Here is a 21806-nt window from a genome sequence, read left to right as displayed (position 1 = left end):
GTCCCATTTTCAAACTGTCTCTGAGCCCTAATAATAACTGTATGTGCCTTAGTAGTAGCTTCTCCCAGCAGAGTAACATGAAAGCACTACTGAGCCTCCGGTTTGAATTTCTTCAACACCATAAGCAACAAGCTTCGCACACTTTGCCAAATCAAGCTTCTCACCAGCTTATACTCTAGCAAATATTTTTGCAGACATAACATTGCATTTTGAACCTGTGTCAACTTTGAGCTCTATTTATGTGAACAGTACAAAATGCTTTACCCATAAATCTACTGCATTGACTGTTTCACTAAGTACAAACGTACCTTCAACATAGAAAGTAGGGTCACAGCTTTCTGACTGATCAACTCATTTCTTGAAATATTCCCTTTTAATAAAAGAATGTGTGCCTTTTGATTTACAAAACATTTTGAAATGATTCCACGTATTGCATTTGTGGCATTGTTGATCAAAAGCTAAGCACTTTTCTATTTTAGACTCATGTTTTCTGCCACCGTTATGACAGTTAGCAATAAAACTGGATGGGGGCTCATTCTTTGAGTTTGCTGACTCACTGTTGTGCTTCACTGAGACTGTGCATACTCCGGAATTTGCTAGAAAGCTCTGGGGTTTCCCAATGAGTGTTGCAGGGGTTACAGTTGCTGCCATGTGCTTGGGCCTGTTTCTTTTAACCACATGCTGTGTACTATCAACATTGGACTTAGAAGTTACTGGAAGCATGCATTTCTCATTTGTAAGCATATTTGTGTGCTTTTCTATAAGCTCATATATCTGACAAATCTCAATGACCTTATTCAAAGTTAAATCACTGTCACAAAGTAAAATCCTTCTCACAGCATCATCTTTAATACCACACACGTCTGTCTTTTATCAGCTCATCACCAAATCTGCATGTTTTAGCCTTGTTTCTAAAATAATTATATATACTGCAAAAATTTCACTAGGCTTTTGATCCCTTATGTAAAATAAGTGCCTTTCTATTATAATGTTCATTTGGGGGTTACACATTTCTCTAAATTTATGTTTAAGCACTCTGGGCCTTCCCTTGACTCAGCCGGTATAACTATATGATGGTTTTCCCCCTCTTCTGCAAATACAGCAGGTGCATATACAAATTAACGCTCCGTTTCAATGCCTTCTGCACCAGCTCTATTAAGCAGAATAAATGCCTTTGTATGGTCATATTTATCAGGAAATGCAGACTGTATGAAAATATCACACTCTTGCTCAAACACTCTACAATTCTCTGCAATATTAGTATCAAACACAAGTGGTCCTGGTTTTCGAAATTCGTCTGCCAGGCCAACAAATTATGCCCAAACACACTGTAAAATATGACCCTTGTAGTTATATACAAACAAGTTGCTATGTCTGCTTGCAGTAACATTCAAATGCACAATAAACCCTTTGAAACACTATATTTTGCAAAATATACTTTGAAATGGATGTATTTTGTGAAATAACTGTACTGTAATACTGCACAAACATGTGAACACCATACACTTCAGATATCTCAAATAGCTTTAGTTAATTTGTTTATTATTCATTCTTTCGGCTTTTCCCGATTAGGGGTCGCCACAGCGGAACTCTGGTCTGCTAATGATTGGTAGTTGATTTTTATGTGCCGAGTTACCAGCCCTGACGCACAACCTTCAATGAAGGTATGCCCATTCAGGCATGTCTCCACGCAGAAGACGCTCTAGCTGAGAATCGAACCGGACAGCGTCTTACTGTGAGGCGACAACGCTACCGCAGCACCACCACTGCTCAAATAGCTTTAGTTAATACAAAACAAATACGTGCTCTGTGCTACTTAGAAAAAAAATGTGGTTGTTTTCTTTATTTTATACATTTCATGCAATTCAGACTTTATTTTAAAAATTTTCCATAGTTATTCAAATATTTCTATCAATATGTTACAGGTTCGGACATTTAGTTTTCTCAGACATTCATTTAGAGCATTCTGAATGCTTTGTTTCATATTTTCCAAATAAGAAATCATTTGAGCAAGTTTTAATACCTGAAATTCGTTTCTGACCTGTTTTGAGAGTTATACGTGCTCTAGGGATGATTCACTCCTGTATATTCCTCCAGTCTTAACTGAGAGCCTTTTGGTCTTGAATCTGGAGAAACTAGTGTCGCTTCTCCCTCTCTAGTATAGATGACAAACAGGCAGGGTAGTTCGTTTACATGCTTTATTACATAAAAACACATCAGGATGGATAGCAGCATTGCAAAATATAAACAAACCAATTGACAAACTATACAGAGATACATGCTTACATCTCAAGAGCTTACTAAAAAATGGCAGTCAGGGTCACACATGCTCAGTATTTATTCACTTGTGCAGGCCCCTGGAAACCTTCTTAAAGGCATACACACATAATGATCTATACTGAGTATGTTCATTCCTTAGTTTCCTACTTCAGTATCAGCTGTTATCAGTTAACAGCACAGCATATTGTGCAGCGTGTCTGTTTGTGTCATGCACTTCCAGCCAGTTTAAGATGCTGCTCAGTAGTAATAATCAGTAAATGCATTTTCAGTGACAGTAAATCACATTCCCAGCAGTGATATGTTATCTTCTCTAAATTCTTTTGTTAAAAGTACATGTTGTTACAGTAACCTACAATGTTTAGACTCTTCAGGGACGCTATGTGTGGGTTGACACAGCTGGGTAAAAGGAAAACACATCATAGTAGTAGAAGTACCAGATTACAATTCCTCTGATAATGTGTAGCTTTAACATTCACAGAAGACACATCAAGCAGTCACAGTTCATGATAACAACATTTACCATTAATGAGCACTATGAACTATGCACAAGTATATGTATAGCAGATGAATGACAGGGAAAGTGCAGCCATGCTTCAAAATACCAAGTCTTATTCCCAACTGATAGTGCATGCTTTTTAAACAATAACTAGGCAATTATTCAAGATCTGTTACAGGAATGTCCCATATCTTCAAAAAATGAATAATCCACCCTAAAGTTGTGTAATGTTGAAGTAGGCAATATTAAGTAAGGAGATACAGGGAATGGAGATATTTGGGGCCACAATTTTTTTCTCAATTTAGCTGAATTAAGATACTGCTCTAGTGAGGCTTTATTTTTATGTACTATAATCACTTTAAATATATACTTTGAATTATATTTTAGTTCCAAACAAAATATACTTAACCAAACCCACAGTGAACACCCAAAATTAGCTTAGGTATTAACTGTCTAAAAATATCATTATTTACAGTGTGTTTCGATTCTCTTGTCTCTAGCCACATTTTATCAGTTACAAAATAATATCGTCTGCAAATAATGCCAGCTTTTCTTGATTGATATACCAATTATATCCTTGAATTTCTGATTCACTTATTTTCTTTCCCAATAACTCTACATATAAACATTAAAAGCACAGTTTGAGTCTGAAATAAGTACTCAAGAGCAAAGAAATGGAGACCAACTGTATGTTCTAGGAGATAAAGCATCATCATCGCTAAGTTATCTAATCATAAAGAAACTAGCATGATAAAGATACTGAACAGGTGAAGATGGAAAGCAAATAGTATACAAATAGTATACAAAGCATATTGGAAGAATGAAAACATTTATTTTCAGGCATACTAAATTAATGAGCTATTTAGTTAGTCTTTGCTTTAGTCATTTCCTGAACGTCTTGTCACGTTTACTGTTTTTGTCGTACATAATTTTCTCATCGCTTTCCTTACTTCTTTTCTACTTCCTGTTTATTGCTGTATGACATTTTTGAAAGACCTTTCCTGCTTAAGTACTGTACATATAAATATTATATATCTTCTCAAGCCTACATATAGTCTTCTCTCTTACTTTAGCTGTAATGGTTGGTATCCTCACTTAAGATCGAGTTCCAAAACCATTTGCTCTATTTTTTCCATAATACTGCTGTGCATGGTTGGTGAAATAAACTTTTCTCTTTGTATGGATTTATTTGCTTGTTTCATGCTGATGAAGACAATCACCTCTTCAGTTTGTTTAGATGTTATTGATATGTTTTAAGTGATGTATGTGGTATATGGCTTGTTAGTATTTCTGTTATAGCCATTTCTTCCAGCTGTTTTAATTCTTGCTTAGCATTTTATTTTAAGTGGTATGAATTTTTCATGTGCAGCTGTTCTGTTGGTTTTGCACCGAATAAAATGTGCAGCTTTATTTAATGACTCATTAATTTAATATGCCTTCAAGTGTTTGCATTCTTCCAATATGCTTTTAATACTATTTGCTTTCTATCTTCACCCATTCAGTATCTTTATGATGCATGTTTCTTTATGGTTAGATAACTTAGAAATGATGATCCTTTATCTCTTAGAACATACCGTTGGTCTCCATTTTCTTTGCTCAAGTACTTATTTCAGCTTCAAACTGTGCTTTTAATGTTGGTAGTTATTATATATTTAATTATGTCTATGCTGCTTTCAAACACTCAAAATTAGCTTAGGTCTTAACTGTCTAAAAATAGTATTATTTACAGTGTGTTTAGATTCTCTTAGTCTCTAGCCACATTTTATCAGTTACAAAATAATATCATCTGTAAATAATGCCAGCTTTTCTTGATTGATATACCAATCATATCCTTGAATTTCTGAGTCACTTATTTTCTTTGCCAATGGCTCTAAATATAAAGCAAACATCTAAGGGGGAAAAGGGCATCCCTGTCTGGTTCCTCTGTTTAGGCAAAACTTGTCATACTGGAACCCTCCCCCTTTAATTTTTGCCTCAGATCCCTCATATATCATTCTAGTTAACCTTATTATTGTATTAGGGAATGCAGATGCGTCCTTTGACCTAGTAATAAAATCCCAGCTTACTCTGTCAACTTAACAGTGGAATTTTCTTGCAGTCTGCTTCCTTCTGGATCATTATTGTTCTACTTATGTTCTCAAATGTTTGCCTCCCCTTCACAAAACCACATTGATCTGTATCTATCAATTTTGGCAACACCTTTGCTATTCATTTTGCTGTTATAGACATAAATTGTTTATAACCATAGTTTAAAATTGAAATTGGCCTATAGGAAGTTGGGTCTGATGGATCTTTACACTCCTAAGGTATTACAACCACCACGGCTATCTTCAGGATATTAGTGCTTTACCTCCTTTTAAAATATTGTTAAACAAATCATTCCAGATCTTTGTCAGTTTCTTCCCTCCTAGTTTCCAAAATTCTACAGGAATACCATCTGTTCCTAGTGACTTTCCTGCAGACTGATTGTACATCACCAGTTTAATCTCCTCTCTTAATTGTTAGTTGCTGTGCCTTATCTACCACTAACCATAGTATATTTAAGTCTTCCATAAATATTTTCATTTGTGTTCTTTCTTGGTTTCCATAGTTCTCTGCTTTATACAAATTTTCATATAATTTACAAAATATCTCTTATACCCATAGAGAATTTGTGGTTATTTTTCTTCTTATCAGTTCTCTAAGTTTGGCAACCACACTTTCTACTTTCTGTTGCATAAGCCATTGTGCTAAGGCTTTTTGTGCTCTGGAGTTATTATCAAAAGCAGTTGCTTAACTCTTTCCCTCCACTACAGCTTTTTTGAGTGTGTACTTTTAACTCCTAGTGAGTGTGGCTTGAGCCTATAAAAATTAAGTTATCACCTTACAGTTCAAACAGATATTCATATCTCTGGAACCATAAGTGTTACTAGAAAACTATAAATGGAAAACTGTTCAGGGTAAATTAATCTTTACATTAGTGGCATTCATTCAGTTGAATGCTTTAAATTGGATATTATAAGCCAAATAAAAAGCAGTGAATATTAATTTTGAAATGTTGTATAAACAGATTATGATACCTCAGTCAGCATTCAAGCAAGACATATATTGCCAAAAAGATTTTTTTCATGTAGCTGTGAGCTTTCATAAGAGGCTTTGCAGTTCTATCTGTGTAACATGAATGCTGAGATATTTAGAGAAATATAAAAATTATTACAACACAAATAAACAGTATACGATTAATGTAAGTCACAAAGGAAGCGGAGTACAGCAGAAGTAAGAACAAAACTCCAAATTTAATTCCAAGAATGTGCACTTATAACATACGGATGAGCGCTTTCACCATTACAGCTTCTTCAGATCCTTGTATAAAAGTCACAGTAGACCTCCCCTTATATAAGCAGCTCAATTAATCAATTAAAACAATTTAAACAATTAAAAGCAATGCTGGAGAATTTAAAGAACTCTCCCATATATAAACATGTTAATGTAAAGTAAGACAAAATATATAAAACTTGCATAGTGACCTAAAAACATATAAATAAACATTCTGATAAGTTAATATTGATAAAATACATAATCAAGAACATATACAAATAAATGATAGTTCATTTTATGTGCCTGCGTTGTCTCAGCTTAGGTTTTATAGAAGCTCTGTCATTCAACCCATGCCCCCTATCAGCTTTCAAATGAATTATCCAGTCAGTCTCCTTAGATTCAGTAAGATTCATAGTATTACCACCCCTCTTATTCACAACAATTATCTCTAGGACCTGGAACAAGAAAGTATGATCATTGTCATTGGTGGTTATATGTTTTGCTAAGGCATTGTGTAAAGTGCCCTTTCTCATGTGGTAAATATGCTCTCTCATTCTATCCCTTAACGGCCGGTTAGTTTTACCAACATAGAAACTCGGGCATGCCTGACAAGTAGCTAAATACACCACATTAGGTGTCATACAATCTGCATCTGCCTTGATGGAGAAAATGGTGTGTAAATCCAGGTGTATAAACACCTCACTGCTATCAATAAATGAACAGAAGCTGCAGTGACCACAGGGTTTAGTGTGACCAGTAATCTTCATAATCCTATCATGTCTGGGGTGACAAAGCAATCGCTTTAGGTTGCTCTTATTCCGAAATAGGAAACTTGATGTCTCCCCCACAATGCGTTTCAAGTCATCATCAACCAGGAGAATATCCCAATGTTTACTAATAATTTCCTTTAACTGATATTGATCAGAAGTATACAGAGTAGAAAATTTAATAGATCTATTTAACGTATGATCTCCAACAGTTTGATCTTGGACCCTGAGTCCAAAGTATGGTGCACCTGAAGTGGTGCGTGACATGTATGCTTCCTCCATGTATGGTATAATCTCATTATCCTTGTATCCCCGGGTCAGTAATCTATTTCTCAGATTGTCTAATTCTGAGATAAATCCCTGTTCAGTGGGGTTCAATCTCGAGGCTCTAATGGCCTGTCCTTTCATTATATTCTTAAAAACAAATTGTGGGTGCATACTAGACCTTAATAACAAGGAATTGCAGTAACATGCCTTGCGATAGACCCCCGTATTTATCACATCATCTGTTAATCTCTCAATATATAGGTCTAAAAAATCAATTCTATGTGTGGAATAGTTCATGGTAAAAGTAAGGAATGTAGTTAAATCATTCATAATGGATAGCATTGATTCCAGCTGTTCTGATGTTCCATTCCAAAGAACAAAACGGTCATCAACAAACCTTCTGTAGAACACCACATGTTCACAGAAAAGTGCATTCTTAAATAAAACATGTTCCTCCCAATATGCAAGGAACATGTTGGCGTAGCTATTTGCACATGGAGTGCCCATAGGTACGTCATCCTACTCTTTCTACATCTGGTCTTGGAACATGAATAAGTTGTTCTCCAAGACCAGTTCCAGAAAATGAACTATGAGGTCTATCAATACTGCAGTGTAAGTACTGTGTGCTTTCAGATAATTTAACACATAATCAAGTCCTATATCATTAGGTATTACAGTAAATAGGGATTGAATATCAAAGTCACAAAAGTACAACTAGAGATTCTATCATGGTGTCCAATACATTCATACAGATCAATCAAAAATTGCTTGGAATCCTTCAAGACTGTAACATTGTCATTCAATACACATCTCAGATGTTTCTCCACAAAACTGAGAGGTGTTCAGTTACCCAACCACGGCCAGAAACTATGGGTCTCATGGGTGGGTTCTTCATATTTTGTGTACCTTGGGAGACCTTGTATAATCGGTATAGTGGGTGTATTAATCATAAGGTATCCATATAGCTCCTTATTTATTAAATTACTTCTAAGAATGTCATAAAGCGTGTCATGAATATATCTGACAACAGAGTGAACCTGTTCCATGGAAGTAGGTTCATAGAACCTGTCCTGTAACATGGAGGACATAGCCTCCGTATAAAATGACATATCCAATACTACAACTTTCCCACCTTTATCAGCTGGTCTAATTATAATGGTAGGATCATTCTGCAATTTCCTCAGACACTGACGTTCATGAAAGCTCAAGTTATCCCTCTTCTGTTTTGGGGTTCCAGTTGAGTATTATAGTAACTATACAATTCCTCCTCTGTTAACTTAAGGAATGCTTCAACTAATGGGTGGTGAGTTGGTACAAAATCACTTAAATTCTTAAAAGCAAACTTCCTGCTCTGTGCTGATTCTTTCTCAGAATCATTATAATTGAATCTAAGCATTACATTCCTACAAAAAAGTTTTAAGTCCACCATTGTATCAGTCAATTTGCTCTGGCTTTTAGGAATAAAATTCAAACCTTTGTTTAATAAACTGGTATCATCATCTGTTAGAGTAATGTGGGACAAATTATAAATTAACGCTTGTTGTTCCACATTCTCTTTAAAGTCTGATGGGGCATAAAATCCCCTGATAATTTCCTCTTCTGTCTGCCCCTGCTCATGGAGCGAGAGGACCTTTCTCCATGCCAGGCAGAGGAAAAGTCAAATCCAAACTTGAGAGCTTGCTGGAATCAGTCAAAGTAGTAGTTTTCTTAGGTTTAACAACAGGCTCTGATCCTTCTTTTGTAGAAACAGGTCTATTCTTAACCACATGTACTTCAGGATATAAGTTGTTTCTAGTACATGTACTGGGATGTATAATATGAATAACATCCACAGAGTCCTTGCAATTGTCTGTGGTAGTCCCAACAACAGGTGGTATTTCTTCCAAAATACATGCATCATTACTGATGGTGACCCCCCCCAGTACAAACTTGGGCAGAGTCCATCTCCACAGGAGTAATGCTGTTATGTCCATTCAATTCAACACCCACATTCATATCGTTTGTTACACTATTACTTGTAACATCGTTGATAAAATTAAAGTGTGTAGATTCCTTTACTTTCCTAGGAGGCATGGGGGTAGAAGGATCCCTATGCATCTGAGACGTTGTAGAGGAATTCTGGGCCATAAGAATACATTGCCCAATTTAAAATCATTAATATCCCTGGTGGCTTTGTGTTTTTTCTGCTGTAAAAGTTTTCTTTCATACGCTAGCACACAATCTAGCAAGTTCTCAAACAATGGTGCAACCACCTTATCCGAGAAGTTACTAAACAGCTCCTGCTGTTTGCATTTGATATTATCTGTTAACCTAACCTCCTCAGGGAGGAAAAAGTCAATTAGTAGTTGCAAATACTTGCGACTCACCTCAATGTTCAGGCGTTGCCATTTCGCGAGTAAATCTGGATGTTCCTTGCCTTGATTTGGCATATTAAGAACCCTTAAACCTCGCAGAATAATATGTTGTTCGAGGCAGAACTGGAAGTGTATCTGCTGTGTTTGTAAGCATTTGAGCCTCATGAAATCCTTCTCCATGCTATCCAAAACTGCATGTAGTCTTTCCGAATTCAAGGTCGGCGTCATGACATCATCGGAGGTCGGCGTAGACTCAAAAAACAGAGATGCACTGACAGTTTCTTTTAAATACTGTTGGAAGCGTGCCTGCAATGCTCCAGTCCCACGGTCTTCACTTCTCGGGACATAATCCAGTTCAAGATTCACCATTACCCAAGAAAAGAGTCTTACTCTTGCTGGCAAGCAGAAAAAATGTACTGAATAAAAAATAAAGTAAAGTAAAATCCACTGCTCAGCAAGCATTGCTTTTAATTGTTTAAATTGTTTTAATTGATTAATTGAGCTGCGTATATAAGGGGAGGTCTACTGTGACTTTTATACAAGGATCTGAAGAAGCTGTAATGGTGAAAGCGCTCATCCGTATGTTATAAGTGCACATTCTTGGAATTAAATTTGGAGTTTTGTTCTTCGCTTCCTTTGTGACTTACATTATATCTTCCTCACGGAACTACAGCGTTTGCTTGCTGAGCAGTGGATTTTACTTTACTTTATTTTTTATTCAGTACATTTTTTCTGCTTGCCAGCAAGAGTAAGACTCTTTTCTTGGGTAATGGTGAATCTTGAACTGGAATATGTCCCGAGAAGTGAAGACCGTGGGACTGGAGCATTGCAGGCATGCTTCCAACAGTATTTAAAAGAAACTGTCAGTGCATCTCTGTTTCTTGAGTCTACGCCAACCTCCGATGATGTCATGACGCCGACCTTGAATTCGGAAAGACTACATGCAGTTTTGGATAGCATGGAGAAGGATTTCATAAGGCTCAAACGCTTACAAACACAGGGGATACACTTCCAGTTCTGCCTCGAACAACATATTATTCCGCAATGTTTAAGGGTTCTTAATATGCCAAATCAAGGCAAGGAACATCCAGATTTACTCGCGAAATGGCAACGTCTGAACATTGAGGTGAGTCGCAAGTATTTGCAACTACTAATTGACTTTTTCCTCCCTGAGGAGGTTAGGTTAACAGATAATATCAAGCGCAAACAGCAGGAGCTGTTTAGTAACTTCTCAGATAAGGTGGTTGCACCATTGTTTGAGAACTTGCTAGATTGTGTGCTAGCGTATGAAAGAAAACTTTTACAGCAGAAAAAACACAAAGCCACCAGGGATATTAATGATTTTAAATTGGGCAATGTATTATTATGGCCCAGAACAGGGCAGGATTCCTCTACAACGTCCCAGATGCATAGGGATCCTTCTACCCCCATGCCTCCTAGGAAAGTAAAGGAATCTACACACTTTAATTTTATCAACGATGTTACAAGTAATAGTGTAACAAACTATATGAATGTGGGTGTTGAATTGAATGGACATAACAGCATTACTCCTGTGGAGATGGACTCTGCCCAAGTTTGTACTGGGGGGGGGTCACCATCAGTAATGATGCATGTATTTTGGAAGAAATACCACCTGTTGCTGGGACTACCACAGACAATTGCAAGGACTCTGTGGATGTTATTCATATTGTACACCCCAGTACATGTACTAGAAACAACTTATATCCTGAAGTACATGTGGTTAAGAATAGACCTGTTTCTACAAAAGAAGGATCAGAGCCTGTTGTTAAACCTAAGAAAACTACTACTTTGACTGATTCCAGCAAGCTCTCAAGTTTGGATTTGACTTTTCCTCTGCCTGTGCGCATGGAGAAAGGTCCTCGCAGACCTCGCTCCATGAGCAGGGGCAGACAGAAGAGGAAATTATCAGGGGATTTTATGCCCCATCAGACTTTAAAGAGAATGTGGAATAACAAGCGTTAATTTATAATTTGTCCCACATTACTCTAACAGATGATGATAATACCAGTTTATTAAACAAAGGTTTGAATTTTATTCCTAAAAGCCAGAGCAAATTGACTGATACAATGGTGGACTTAAAACTTTTTTGTAGGAATGTAATGCTTAGATTCATTTATAATGATTCTGAGAAAGAATCAGCACAGAGCAGGAAGTTTGCTTTTAAGAATTTAAGTGATTTTGTACCAACTCACCACCCATTAGTTGAAGCATTCCTTAAGTTAACAGAGGAGGAATTGTATAGTTACTATAATACTCAACTGGAACCCCAAAAACAGAAGAGGCGGGATAACTTGAACTTTCGTGAACGTCATTGTCTGAGGAAATTGCAGAATGATCCTACCATTATAATTAGACCAGCTGATAAAGGTGGGAAAGTTGTAGTATTGGATATGTCATTTTATACGGAGGCTATGTCCTCCATGTTACAGGACAGGTTCTATGAACCTACTTCCATGGAACAGGTTCACTCTGTTGTCAGATATATTCATGACACGCTTTATGACATTCTTAGAAGTAATTTAATAAATAAGGAGCTATATGGATACCTTATGATTAATACACCCACTATACCGATTATACAAGGTCTCCCAAGGTACACAAAATATGAAGAACCCACCCATGAGACCCATAGTTTCTGGCCGTGGTTGGGTAACTGAACACCTCTCAGTTTTTGTGGAGAAACATCTGAGATGTGTATTGAATGACAATGTTACAGTCTTGAAGGATTCCAAGCAATTTTTGATTGATCTGTATGAATGTATTGGACACCATGATAGAATCTCTAGTTGTACTTTTGTGACTTTTGATATTCAATCCCTATTTACTGTAATACCTAATGATATAGGACTTGATTATGTGTTAAATTATCTGAAAGCACACAGTACTTACACTGCAGTATTGATAGACCTCATAGTTCATTTTCTGGAACTGGTCTTGGAGAACAACTTATTCATGTTCCAAGACCAGATCTACAAACAGCGTGATGGCGTAGCTATGGGCACTCCATGTGCAAATAGCTACGCCAACATGTTCCTTGCATATTGGGAGGAACATGTTTTATTTAAGAATGCACTTTTCTGTTAACATGTGATGTTCTACAGAAGGTTTGTTGATGACCTTTTTGTTCTTTGGAATGGAACATCAGAACAGCTGGAATCGATGCTATCCATTATGAATGATTTAACTACATTCCTTACTTTTACCATGAACTATTCCACACATAGAATTGATTTTTTAGACCTATATATTGAGAGATTAACAGATGATATGATAAATACGGGGGTCTATCGCAAGGCATGTTACTGCAATTCCTTGTTATTAAGGTCTAGTATGCACCCACAATTTGTTTTTAAGAATATAATGAAAGGACAGGCCATTAGAGCCTCGAGATTGAACCCCACTGAACAGGGATTTATCTCAGAATTAGACAATCTGAGAAATACATTACTGACCCGGGGATACAAGGATAATGAGATTATACCATACATGGAGGAAGCATACATGTCACGCACCACTTCAGGTGCACCATACTTTGGACCCAGGGTCCAAGATCAAACTGTTGGAGATCATATGTTAAATAGATCTATTAAATTTTCTACTCTGTATACTTCTGATCAATATCAGTTAAAGGAAATTATTAGTAAACATTGGGATATTCTCCTGGTTGATGATGACTTGAAACGCATTGTGGGGGAGACACCAAGTTTCCTATTTTGGAATAAGAGCAACCTAAAGCGATTACTTTGTCACCCCAGACATGATAGGATTATGAAGATTACTGGTCACACTAAACCCTGTGGTCACTGCAACTTCTGTTCATTTATTGATAGCAGTGAGGTGTTTATACACCCGGATTTACACACCATTTTCTCCATCAAGGCAGATGCAGATTGTATGACACCTAATGTGGTGTATTTAGCTACTTGTCAGGCATGCCCGAGTTTCTATGTTGGTAAAACTAACCGGCCGTTAAGGGATAGAATGAGAGAGCATATTTACCACATGAGAAAGGGCACTTTACACAATGCCTTAGCAAAACATATAACCACCAATGACAATGATCATACTTTCTTGTTCCGGGTCCTAGAGATAATTGTTGTGAATAAGAGGGGTGGTAATACTATGAATCTTACTGAATCTAAGGAGACTGACTGGATCATTCGTTTGAAAGCTGATAGGGGGCATGGGTTGAATGATAGAGCTTCTATAAAACCTAAGCTGAGACAACGCAGGCACATAAAATGAACTATCATTTATTTGTATATGTTCTTGATTATGTATTTTATCAATATTAACTTATCAGAATGTTTATTTATATGTTTTTAGGTCACTATGCAAGTTTTATATATTTTCATCTTACTTTACATTAACATGTTTATATATGGGAGAGTTCTTTAAATTCTCCAGCATTGCTTTTAATTGTTTAAATTGTTTTAATTGATTAATTGAGCTGCTTATATAAGGGGAGGCCTACTGTGACTTTTATACAAGGATCTGAAGAAGCTGTAATGGAGAAAGCGCTCATCCGTATGTTATAAGTGCACATTCTTGGAATTAAATTTGTTGTTTTGTTCTTACTTCTGCTGTACTCCGCTTCCTTTGTGACTTACATTATATCTACCTCATGGAACTACAGCGTTTGCTTGCTGAGCAGTGGATTTTACTTTACTTTATTTTTTATTCAGTATACAATTAATATTCAATATCTCATTAGCTGCATTAGACAGAGGTCAGATATATCAATACAATTGTGTTTGCCATTATGTATGCTTTAAGATGAAATCTTCTGATACCTTCTATGTAGCATGGTTTTGGAATTGTTAATCCAGATATGAGCAAGCAATATTTGACTCCTAGAGGCATCTGTAGGAGATAACTGCAGAAACGCCTGGAGGTGTCCTCTGCTGTAGTGAGTTAACAGCAATCTTTCTATACTCATGCATATGATCCATATACTCCCTTATTTTCTCTTTAGCACTCTGCAGTTGCACCTCTTTTTGTTCTGTGAGACTCCACTTATTCAGCAATACTTTAACATTTGTCAGGTCCTCTAAATAATTCATGTTACTTCTTAACCATATCACTTTTCCTTTTATTTCTACTCTATTTTTAACATCCCCTTTCATTTTATCCCTCTCACTAGATATAACTTCTGAAAAAAAATTCTGTCTTCTCTAATAATAATTTCTACTACCCATACCTTAAATTCCTCTCTTTTTAACAGGTAGATGGAGAAGAAACAGTGTCTCATTTTTACTTCATTACCCTGCATTTTTATTTTGGTTGTTATTGATGCATGATCTGGAATAGTTAGTTGACATGTGTTGATGCTTTCAGTTGAATGCACATGTTCCTGTGAAATATAATTTATGTCTAGTCTAGCCCAGTTACTGTACCTTGGAGAATAATATGTAAATTCTCTCCTACTACTGAAGTCAAGTCTTCCATACCAAATATTCTCATAATTTTTCTTTTATTTATTTGTTATTATTATTTATTTTATTTAATGTTTGTTGACCAAGAAAGTCTGACTGGGCACATGCCCATTTTCAGTGGAGGCCTGGGGGGAAAGCCCCAAGAAAGAATAAAGTTTGGTACAAATAACAAGTAATACAATACATAAGCTCACGCAGTAGTAATACATACAAAGATTACAAGATATAAATAGAGATATTCAATAACAGACAGAACAGTTGAATATACAAGGGAAGAATGGTGGGAAGTAGATATTTTCTTAGTTTAGATAGGTATGACTAAGAGAGATGTATATGTAGAGTAAAATGTAGACAAGTACAGAAAGAAAGAGAAGACATGATGAAGTACAGAGGAATAGACAGGGGATCTAGAGAGCGAGAGAGACTATAGGAGGAGAAATTAGAAGGAAAAGAGAGACTCCTATCAGGATGAGTGAGTAAAAGATCTACAGTGAGGAGTAGTGAAGGAAAGGTTATAAACTGTTGCAGAAAAGAGGAAAATCCCAGGATGCAAAAAATTCAATTAACAGCCTTAGTAAGAAGCTGAGATCCCTCACAAAATCTTCCAAAACTAGTTATGAAAATAAAATTGCCAAAGATTCCAAAGACAACCACAAGGGATTCTATAACTATGTCAAGAATCTAAATGGCAATGCTCAGATCTGCTCTGAGCTACAACAGAATGGCATTAAATATACTGATCCCAAGGATATTGCCAATGTCCTGGCAGATCAGTCTAGTGCCAACTTCACCCCCCCTTAGCCTCTAAACGGCCCATCTCAATACTGTTAGATTGCCAAATTCTGGTAACAATGGCCACACAGGTAAAAAACGTACTCTCCAAAGCTAAGAATACAGCATCCATGGGACCAGATGACATCCAGGGCTGTGTACTACATGAACTACAAAATGAACTGGCACCTCACCTAAGTGTCATGTTTAATCATAGCCTCACCTCAGGCTTCTTGCCCACTGAGTGGTGCACAGCTACAGTTATCCCACTCCACAAGGGGGGATCCACCTTGGATCCCAGAAACTACCGCCCCATCAGTCTGATGAGCCTGATCTGCAAGGCTGTGGAATGTATTATCATGGAACTTATAAACAAAGACATTAGCAACCTTCAAACACTGGACCCCACCCAGTTTGGGTTCGTGAAGGGACGATCTTGTCTCCTGAACCTGATTGACTTCTTCAAATCAGTCTCCAGAGCCATGGATGAGGGTAAGGCGGTCCACAAATTCTATCTGGACCTCGCCAAAGCCTTTGACACAATCCCCCACTCTGGAATCATAGATAGACTTACTAAGCTGGGCATTAATCCCTCTGTTACTCGATGGGTTGCCAACTGGCTTACTGACAAGACCCACACTGGAAAAGTAGCAGACTCCAAATCCAGCTCCAGACAAGTAAAAAGTGGAGTACCTCAGGGTTAAGTCCTGGGACCGCTGTTGTTTGGCACCTACTTCTCTGAAGTACAAGCCAACACTAAGGGACTCTGGCTAACAAAGTTTGCAGATGACTACAAACTGGGAGCCATTATTGAATCCCCAAATGATGTGGATACTCTACAAAATGGCCTTACAGAAACAGATGCTTGGTGCCAGAGCCATGGGCTCAAGCTCAATGCCAAGAAATGTATAATTATCCCCTTTGGGAAAAAACATGTACCCGTGAATTACCACATAGATGGCAGTACACTAAACACCGAAAGTGTGATAAGAGACTTAGGGACACAGGTGAACAGTGGTCTCACCTTCGATAACCACATTGCCACAACAGTCAGGAAATCCTTTTATATGGCAAACCTTATCACTAAGGGCTTTTCATCCAGAAAAAAGGAGGTCATTGTCCCACTATACTCATCCCTCATTAGACTCATTATAGAATACAATTTGGTATGTACCTCTCAAGGCATCTGCAACAACTGGAAAGGCCGCAGAAATACCTCACTAAAAGAATCACAGGCCTAAAGCAGATGCCCTACGCTAACCACCTTAAGAAACTCCAGCTATACTCTGTCACATAGCATCTACTCAGAGACGATCTCTGCCTAGCATACAAGGCCATGTCAAACCCAGAGCTGTTGGACATGCTAAACTTAAACAAATCCCAATCCCTCAGAGCCACATGCTCCAGTGATCTAAACCTTGTCATCACAATAAACAAAACATGCTGGAGGGATAGGTTCCTGACCCAGAGACTCCCCAGACTCTGGAATAGACTGCCTATACATGTCAAGCAGAGCGCCTCTTTGGCCCTCTTCAAAAGGAACCTTGACGATTGGATGAGAGAAAGAAAATTCACCCCAGGGATCATGTCAGTCACCCTGCTAGACAGGGGTCCAGGGAAGTAAATAGTGTGGGAAGAAATAGCCAAGGAATTGTTATGGCTAGGCTTGTATAGGCTCTAGGGCCGATAGCCTAGTACCAACCTATGAACCTATAAGATGGAAGGAAGGGGGGAAAGGAATCAGCCAGGTATAAGGCAGGAGCATTTTCTACAGCATTCTACCCTCTTTTGTTATATTTTCCTTTCCAGGTTCCCAAGATACATCCTCACTGTTGCAAATCAAATTCCAGTGTCCACCTATAAGTAATATTCCCTGCCAAAAGTTGATTATTTCTCCCAACATTTGCTTAAGCTTCATAATAACAGTTTTAGATGGAATATAAATACATGCCAGCCTAATCTTCCTCCTTTGCCAATAAACCCTTACTACCATAAATCTAACACTAGTATCTATTTTCCCTCTTTTATCACTATTGGAGTACCTCTAGTAATTAGTATAAGTACTCCTCTTCTCCTTTGTCCCTGATACTCTGCTTAATATCCCTATTGAAATCCTTTCATTATCAAATTCACATGCTCAAATCTTTCCAAATGTGTTTCGTGTAGCATTGCTACCTGCATCTTAGTATAATTCAATACTCTTTCGGTTTTTAAATGTCTGTTTCCAGCTTTTCTGTTACATGCACCACTAATATTTGACAAGTTGATCTTTTATATAGTTGTTTCTTGTCATCTCCATTTGATGTTCACCATTCATATTACAGCCTGTGCTGCTACTTAGACGGATTGCTGTCTTATCTTTATTCCCCTCCTAGATGTGAAAAACAGCTTGTAAGTCTTCAGAAAACATTAACTTTTAGCCTGTAGTCAGCTTGTCTCTATGGAAACATGAGTGAAATGTACAGCTGCCTCTAGCTGCAGACTTCTCAACTCACAGTGAACATTTTGTTAAAGGAAAACTTTTGATTACATTCAGTGTTCTCTTAATTATTTGCTATTATTTGCTTACACACAAAAAAACTTTTTAGGTTAAGCCAAGGGGCTTAATCCAGCCTGTCACCTATGCAAAATTTAGACAAAATATATTAACTCTCTTAACAGTAAATTATAATCTATGCACTTTTACACCCCATCCCACACTTCAACAGCCCGATATTATAGCATATCAACTTAAACATGCTTTTGTCCAGCCTTTATTCTCTTACATTGTAATGCTTCCATTTCTTAAAATTAAAAAAGAAGAAAAAAGGCACTCATTTACTTTAGTATATTTATCACACACAACAATAACTGAAATGATTTACTATATAACATGCAATTTATATCATGAAATATTTTATGAAAATACTATTAAGAACAAAAAATGTTTTACTTAGTGATTTTTTTTCCTCTAAGAACAAATATTGTTTTACTTATAGTTACTTTTTTCTTGTCCTTATAGTTTTTTTTTCCAAACATTAATAACTTTAAGTAGCTCAACTCATTTCTTTCCCCAAAAGTTTAACAAAGTCAGCAAAAGTCCAATCTTTCCACTTTTTTGTAGTGCCATATTTCATAAAAGTGATTGATGTTTTATAATCTCACATTTATTCACTAATTTCACTGTTCCTGGTCTTCTGGTCTTCTTCCTATTCATCTCCATCTCCCAACTACTGACTCTTGTTCAAGTTCAAGGTACTGTCAATTTGTCTAGTCAACCTCTATGCTTTTTCTGTCTCTCAAACACTTTCCTTTGGAACATTGGAAAAGGTTTAACTGACAAAGTCTTACTATGACATTTATTATCAGAAGAATGAAAAGCAGAGTCCCCTTCTGTTTGTTGGCTGGCTTTTTGTTGGACAAACTTTTGTATTTCTTCTTTAGCCTGTTCTGCACCAAAAATGACATTTATCCTCCAGGAAAAATATTATTAAGACAGCTGGATACAGCAGCTTAAAACTCAGACCTGCCTCTTGACATTCAATGATTGTTGGGATAAAGTTGCTTCCTTTCTGCCTGGTGTACAGTGAATAATCATTTCTCCAAACACTCTGCTGTCTCCAATTTTTAATACTTTGCCCTTCTGCCACTGTTTTACCTGGATCAACTCTTTCTGCTGGTATGATTGCATATTTACTAGTACTTGGCTGCTCTCTCATGGCCATGTTTGGAGCATGCACACAATGTGCCCTTTCAATTAATAAATCCTGCTGTGGAGTACCAGTTTAGTTGCTTATTTGTGCTTAATGCAAAATGAATACAGTCTGCTCCTTCCAGTTTCTCTGGTAAAGCAGAAAATCTCAGGTTTCCTTTGCATGCTCTGTCCTTTAACTCTACCATTTTTTGAAACAGCTCTTCTTATGCAATCTCCTACTCAGCCAGCCATTTCTTCATTTCAACCACTGATGTTTTGCAGTTTTATCAGCTCATCTGAATAGCTGTTTAAAGCTTCTTCCATTTTGTTCCAGCCTTTTGTTATTGAGTTCCTTCAATGTTTTGTTTATTTTAATCAGCTCTGAGCATAATTGATTGTTTTTTCTTCTAGATTACTGGAAGCCATGTCTTGCACCAGACCTGGAGCTTAAACTGCTTTTTGCTGAATGGCTGCACAATTATTCCCAGTCAGTGTTTTATCTTCACCTTTTCTAGTTAATTTTCTTTCAGGCTTTCTAAGTTTCTTCTTTGCTGGCATCCAGTTAATATACTTACTAGTCATTAACTGAATTTATTTAAACTGGCAGAGCTACTGGCCTTTATGTCTAAGTTTCTTTTTACACATTGGAGAGCTGAAATTAAGCTGCTGCTCAGTGTGCAGTCATCTTGTAAGTCCCTTGTTTTTTTAATACATGTGATGTTCAATGCTTTTGCATTTTATTTTCTACTGATATTTCAGTTTTATTTTGCACCTGTTAATTTATTCTTTTCTCCTTATGTGATTCTGTCCTTTACTTCTGACAACTCAAGTGACTAAATGTCCTTTTAAACAACTGCTATATCTAATCTGAGAATGTGTTTTTGGGTACCATAACATATATTTCTGTATAATCAATGTCTTTTAATTTATTTCTAAAAAATACATTTCTTGCTAAGTCCTGTAAAATGTGTAGAATGTATCTATATTTTTGCGTCATTACGTTTCTTCTTCCCTGAACTTATGCATAACAGACTTCAAACTGCACATTTTCCTTGAATCAAAATATGTATTCACTTTTTCCTGTATATACATATAAGTATATGTTGCAAACTTTTATGAATAGCGTTGATTTTAAGCTGGCATCTTTTATTATGTTTAATGTGGTGACATGTTTGAAAATCTGGACCTCTGTTTCATCCAGGTTGATTTAAAAAGTGATAATCTACATATGTGTTAAAGTTTTACAGACTTGATATTTGCAAAATTATGTAAATATTTCTGTGACCCATACTTGATTTTGTCTTTATTCATTTCAGACCATTTTTTAAAAATTTGCAAGTATTTAATATTTCACATATTTCCTTAAGTTAGCTTATTTTCAGATGATTTTGAAGTCATTGTTTCATCTGGATTTGAAATTGGATACTTGTCTGCTTGGCTGTATATACTTATAACTTTAAAAACAAAACACTACAAAGTGCCTGGGTTTACTACTGTTATATAAATATCATTGATGTCACGTCTGTTGCACTAACCAGCTGTGTTTAGACTTTCAGTTAGCATTATGGGTAGTTATATGCCAGGGGAAACCCAGATATACACTGTAACAACATACATAGCAGTTTACTGTCACTCAGGTACAATGTATCCTTGAGTTTTACTGAAGAAACATCAAGCAAGAGTATTTCATGGCAAGACATTTTAGTATCCATGTACACCACAAATGACAGACAGGTATATGTATAGGAAAAGGATGAAAGCACATCCATTCCTTAGTATGTCATTTAACTCTGTGTAGCATAAATTATACCTTAAATGCATACTTCAAATTATTCTTTAGTTACAGGGTACTACTATTCATATGTATGTTATAAACAAAGCTTCTTGCAGTTTCCTAAGCTGCACAAATTTATGCTATGCAGTCATAATTTCTGAAATGTTTCTTGCCAATGTATCACACTTTATTTTTATTATATAAGTCTATGCAATGTTTTTTTATTGATAGTACTGGTAGAACTGGTTATTTGAACAGTTTAGCTGAGGATAGTACATAATGTTATCTGACCTTACTCTGAATCTCCCAGGGTTTAGTGATAGCAGACAAGTCACATGCTGTCATCATCATTGCCCTAAAAGACATAATCAAAATATAACAGTGACTGCTTGTCAGGTTTTTCATATAGCTGTACAACTATCTACAGAAAGTCTACAGAATAAGCAGTTAACTTACATCACAATTTCTTTCCTTGTTGTCTCTAAAGACAAAAATTCAACCCATGCTTTTTTATCTTCATATGTTTCGGAAAGGTCAACTATCTTCTGGAACATTGTCCTCTTTCTGTAAACAAAATAGCTCTGTATCAATATGATAGTTTTCATCAGTAAGATATAATGGAATCTTAAAATTTTGGTAGTGTTATTTCTGAAATAGTTGGACAGTAGAGC

The 21806-nt window shown here is 36.6% G+C and overlaps 1 protein-coding gene across 1 annotated transcript in view; it reads right to left on the bottom strand.

The window, feature by feature from the left end:
* The window catches only part of LOC122792803 (rod cGMP-specific 3',5'-cyclic phosphodiesterase subunit beta-like), an 897069-nt gene that overhangs the window by 59944 nt on the left and 815319 nt on the right, over positions 1 to 21806 (bottom strand). The window contains exons 18-19 of the mRNA XM_044060372.1: positions 21592 to 21699; positions 21427 to 21490 (exon numbers count right to left, since the gene is read on the bottom strand). Of these exons, the coding sequence (XP_043916307.1) occupies positions 21427 to 21490; positions 21592 to 21699 (172 nt within the window). The remainder of the gene's footprint in view (positions 1 to 21426; positions 21491 to 21591; positions 21700 to 21806) is intronic.

Source organism: Protopterus annectens, chromosome 2.part0, assembly GCF_019279795.1.
Source record: "Protopterus annectens isolate FY-2018-M chromosome 2.part0, PAN1.0, whole genome shotgun sequence".
Classification (NCBI taxonomy): domain Eukaryota; kingdom Metazoa; phylum Chordata; order Ceratodontiformes; family Protopteridae; genus Protopterus; species Protopterus annectens.
Note: the sequence above shows the minus strand (reverse complement) of the source record. Positions and strands in the feature narration are given on the sequence as shown.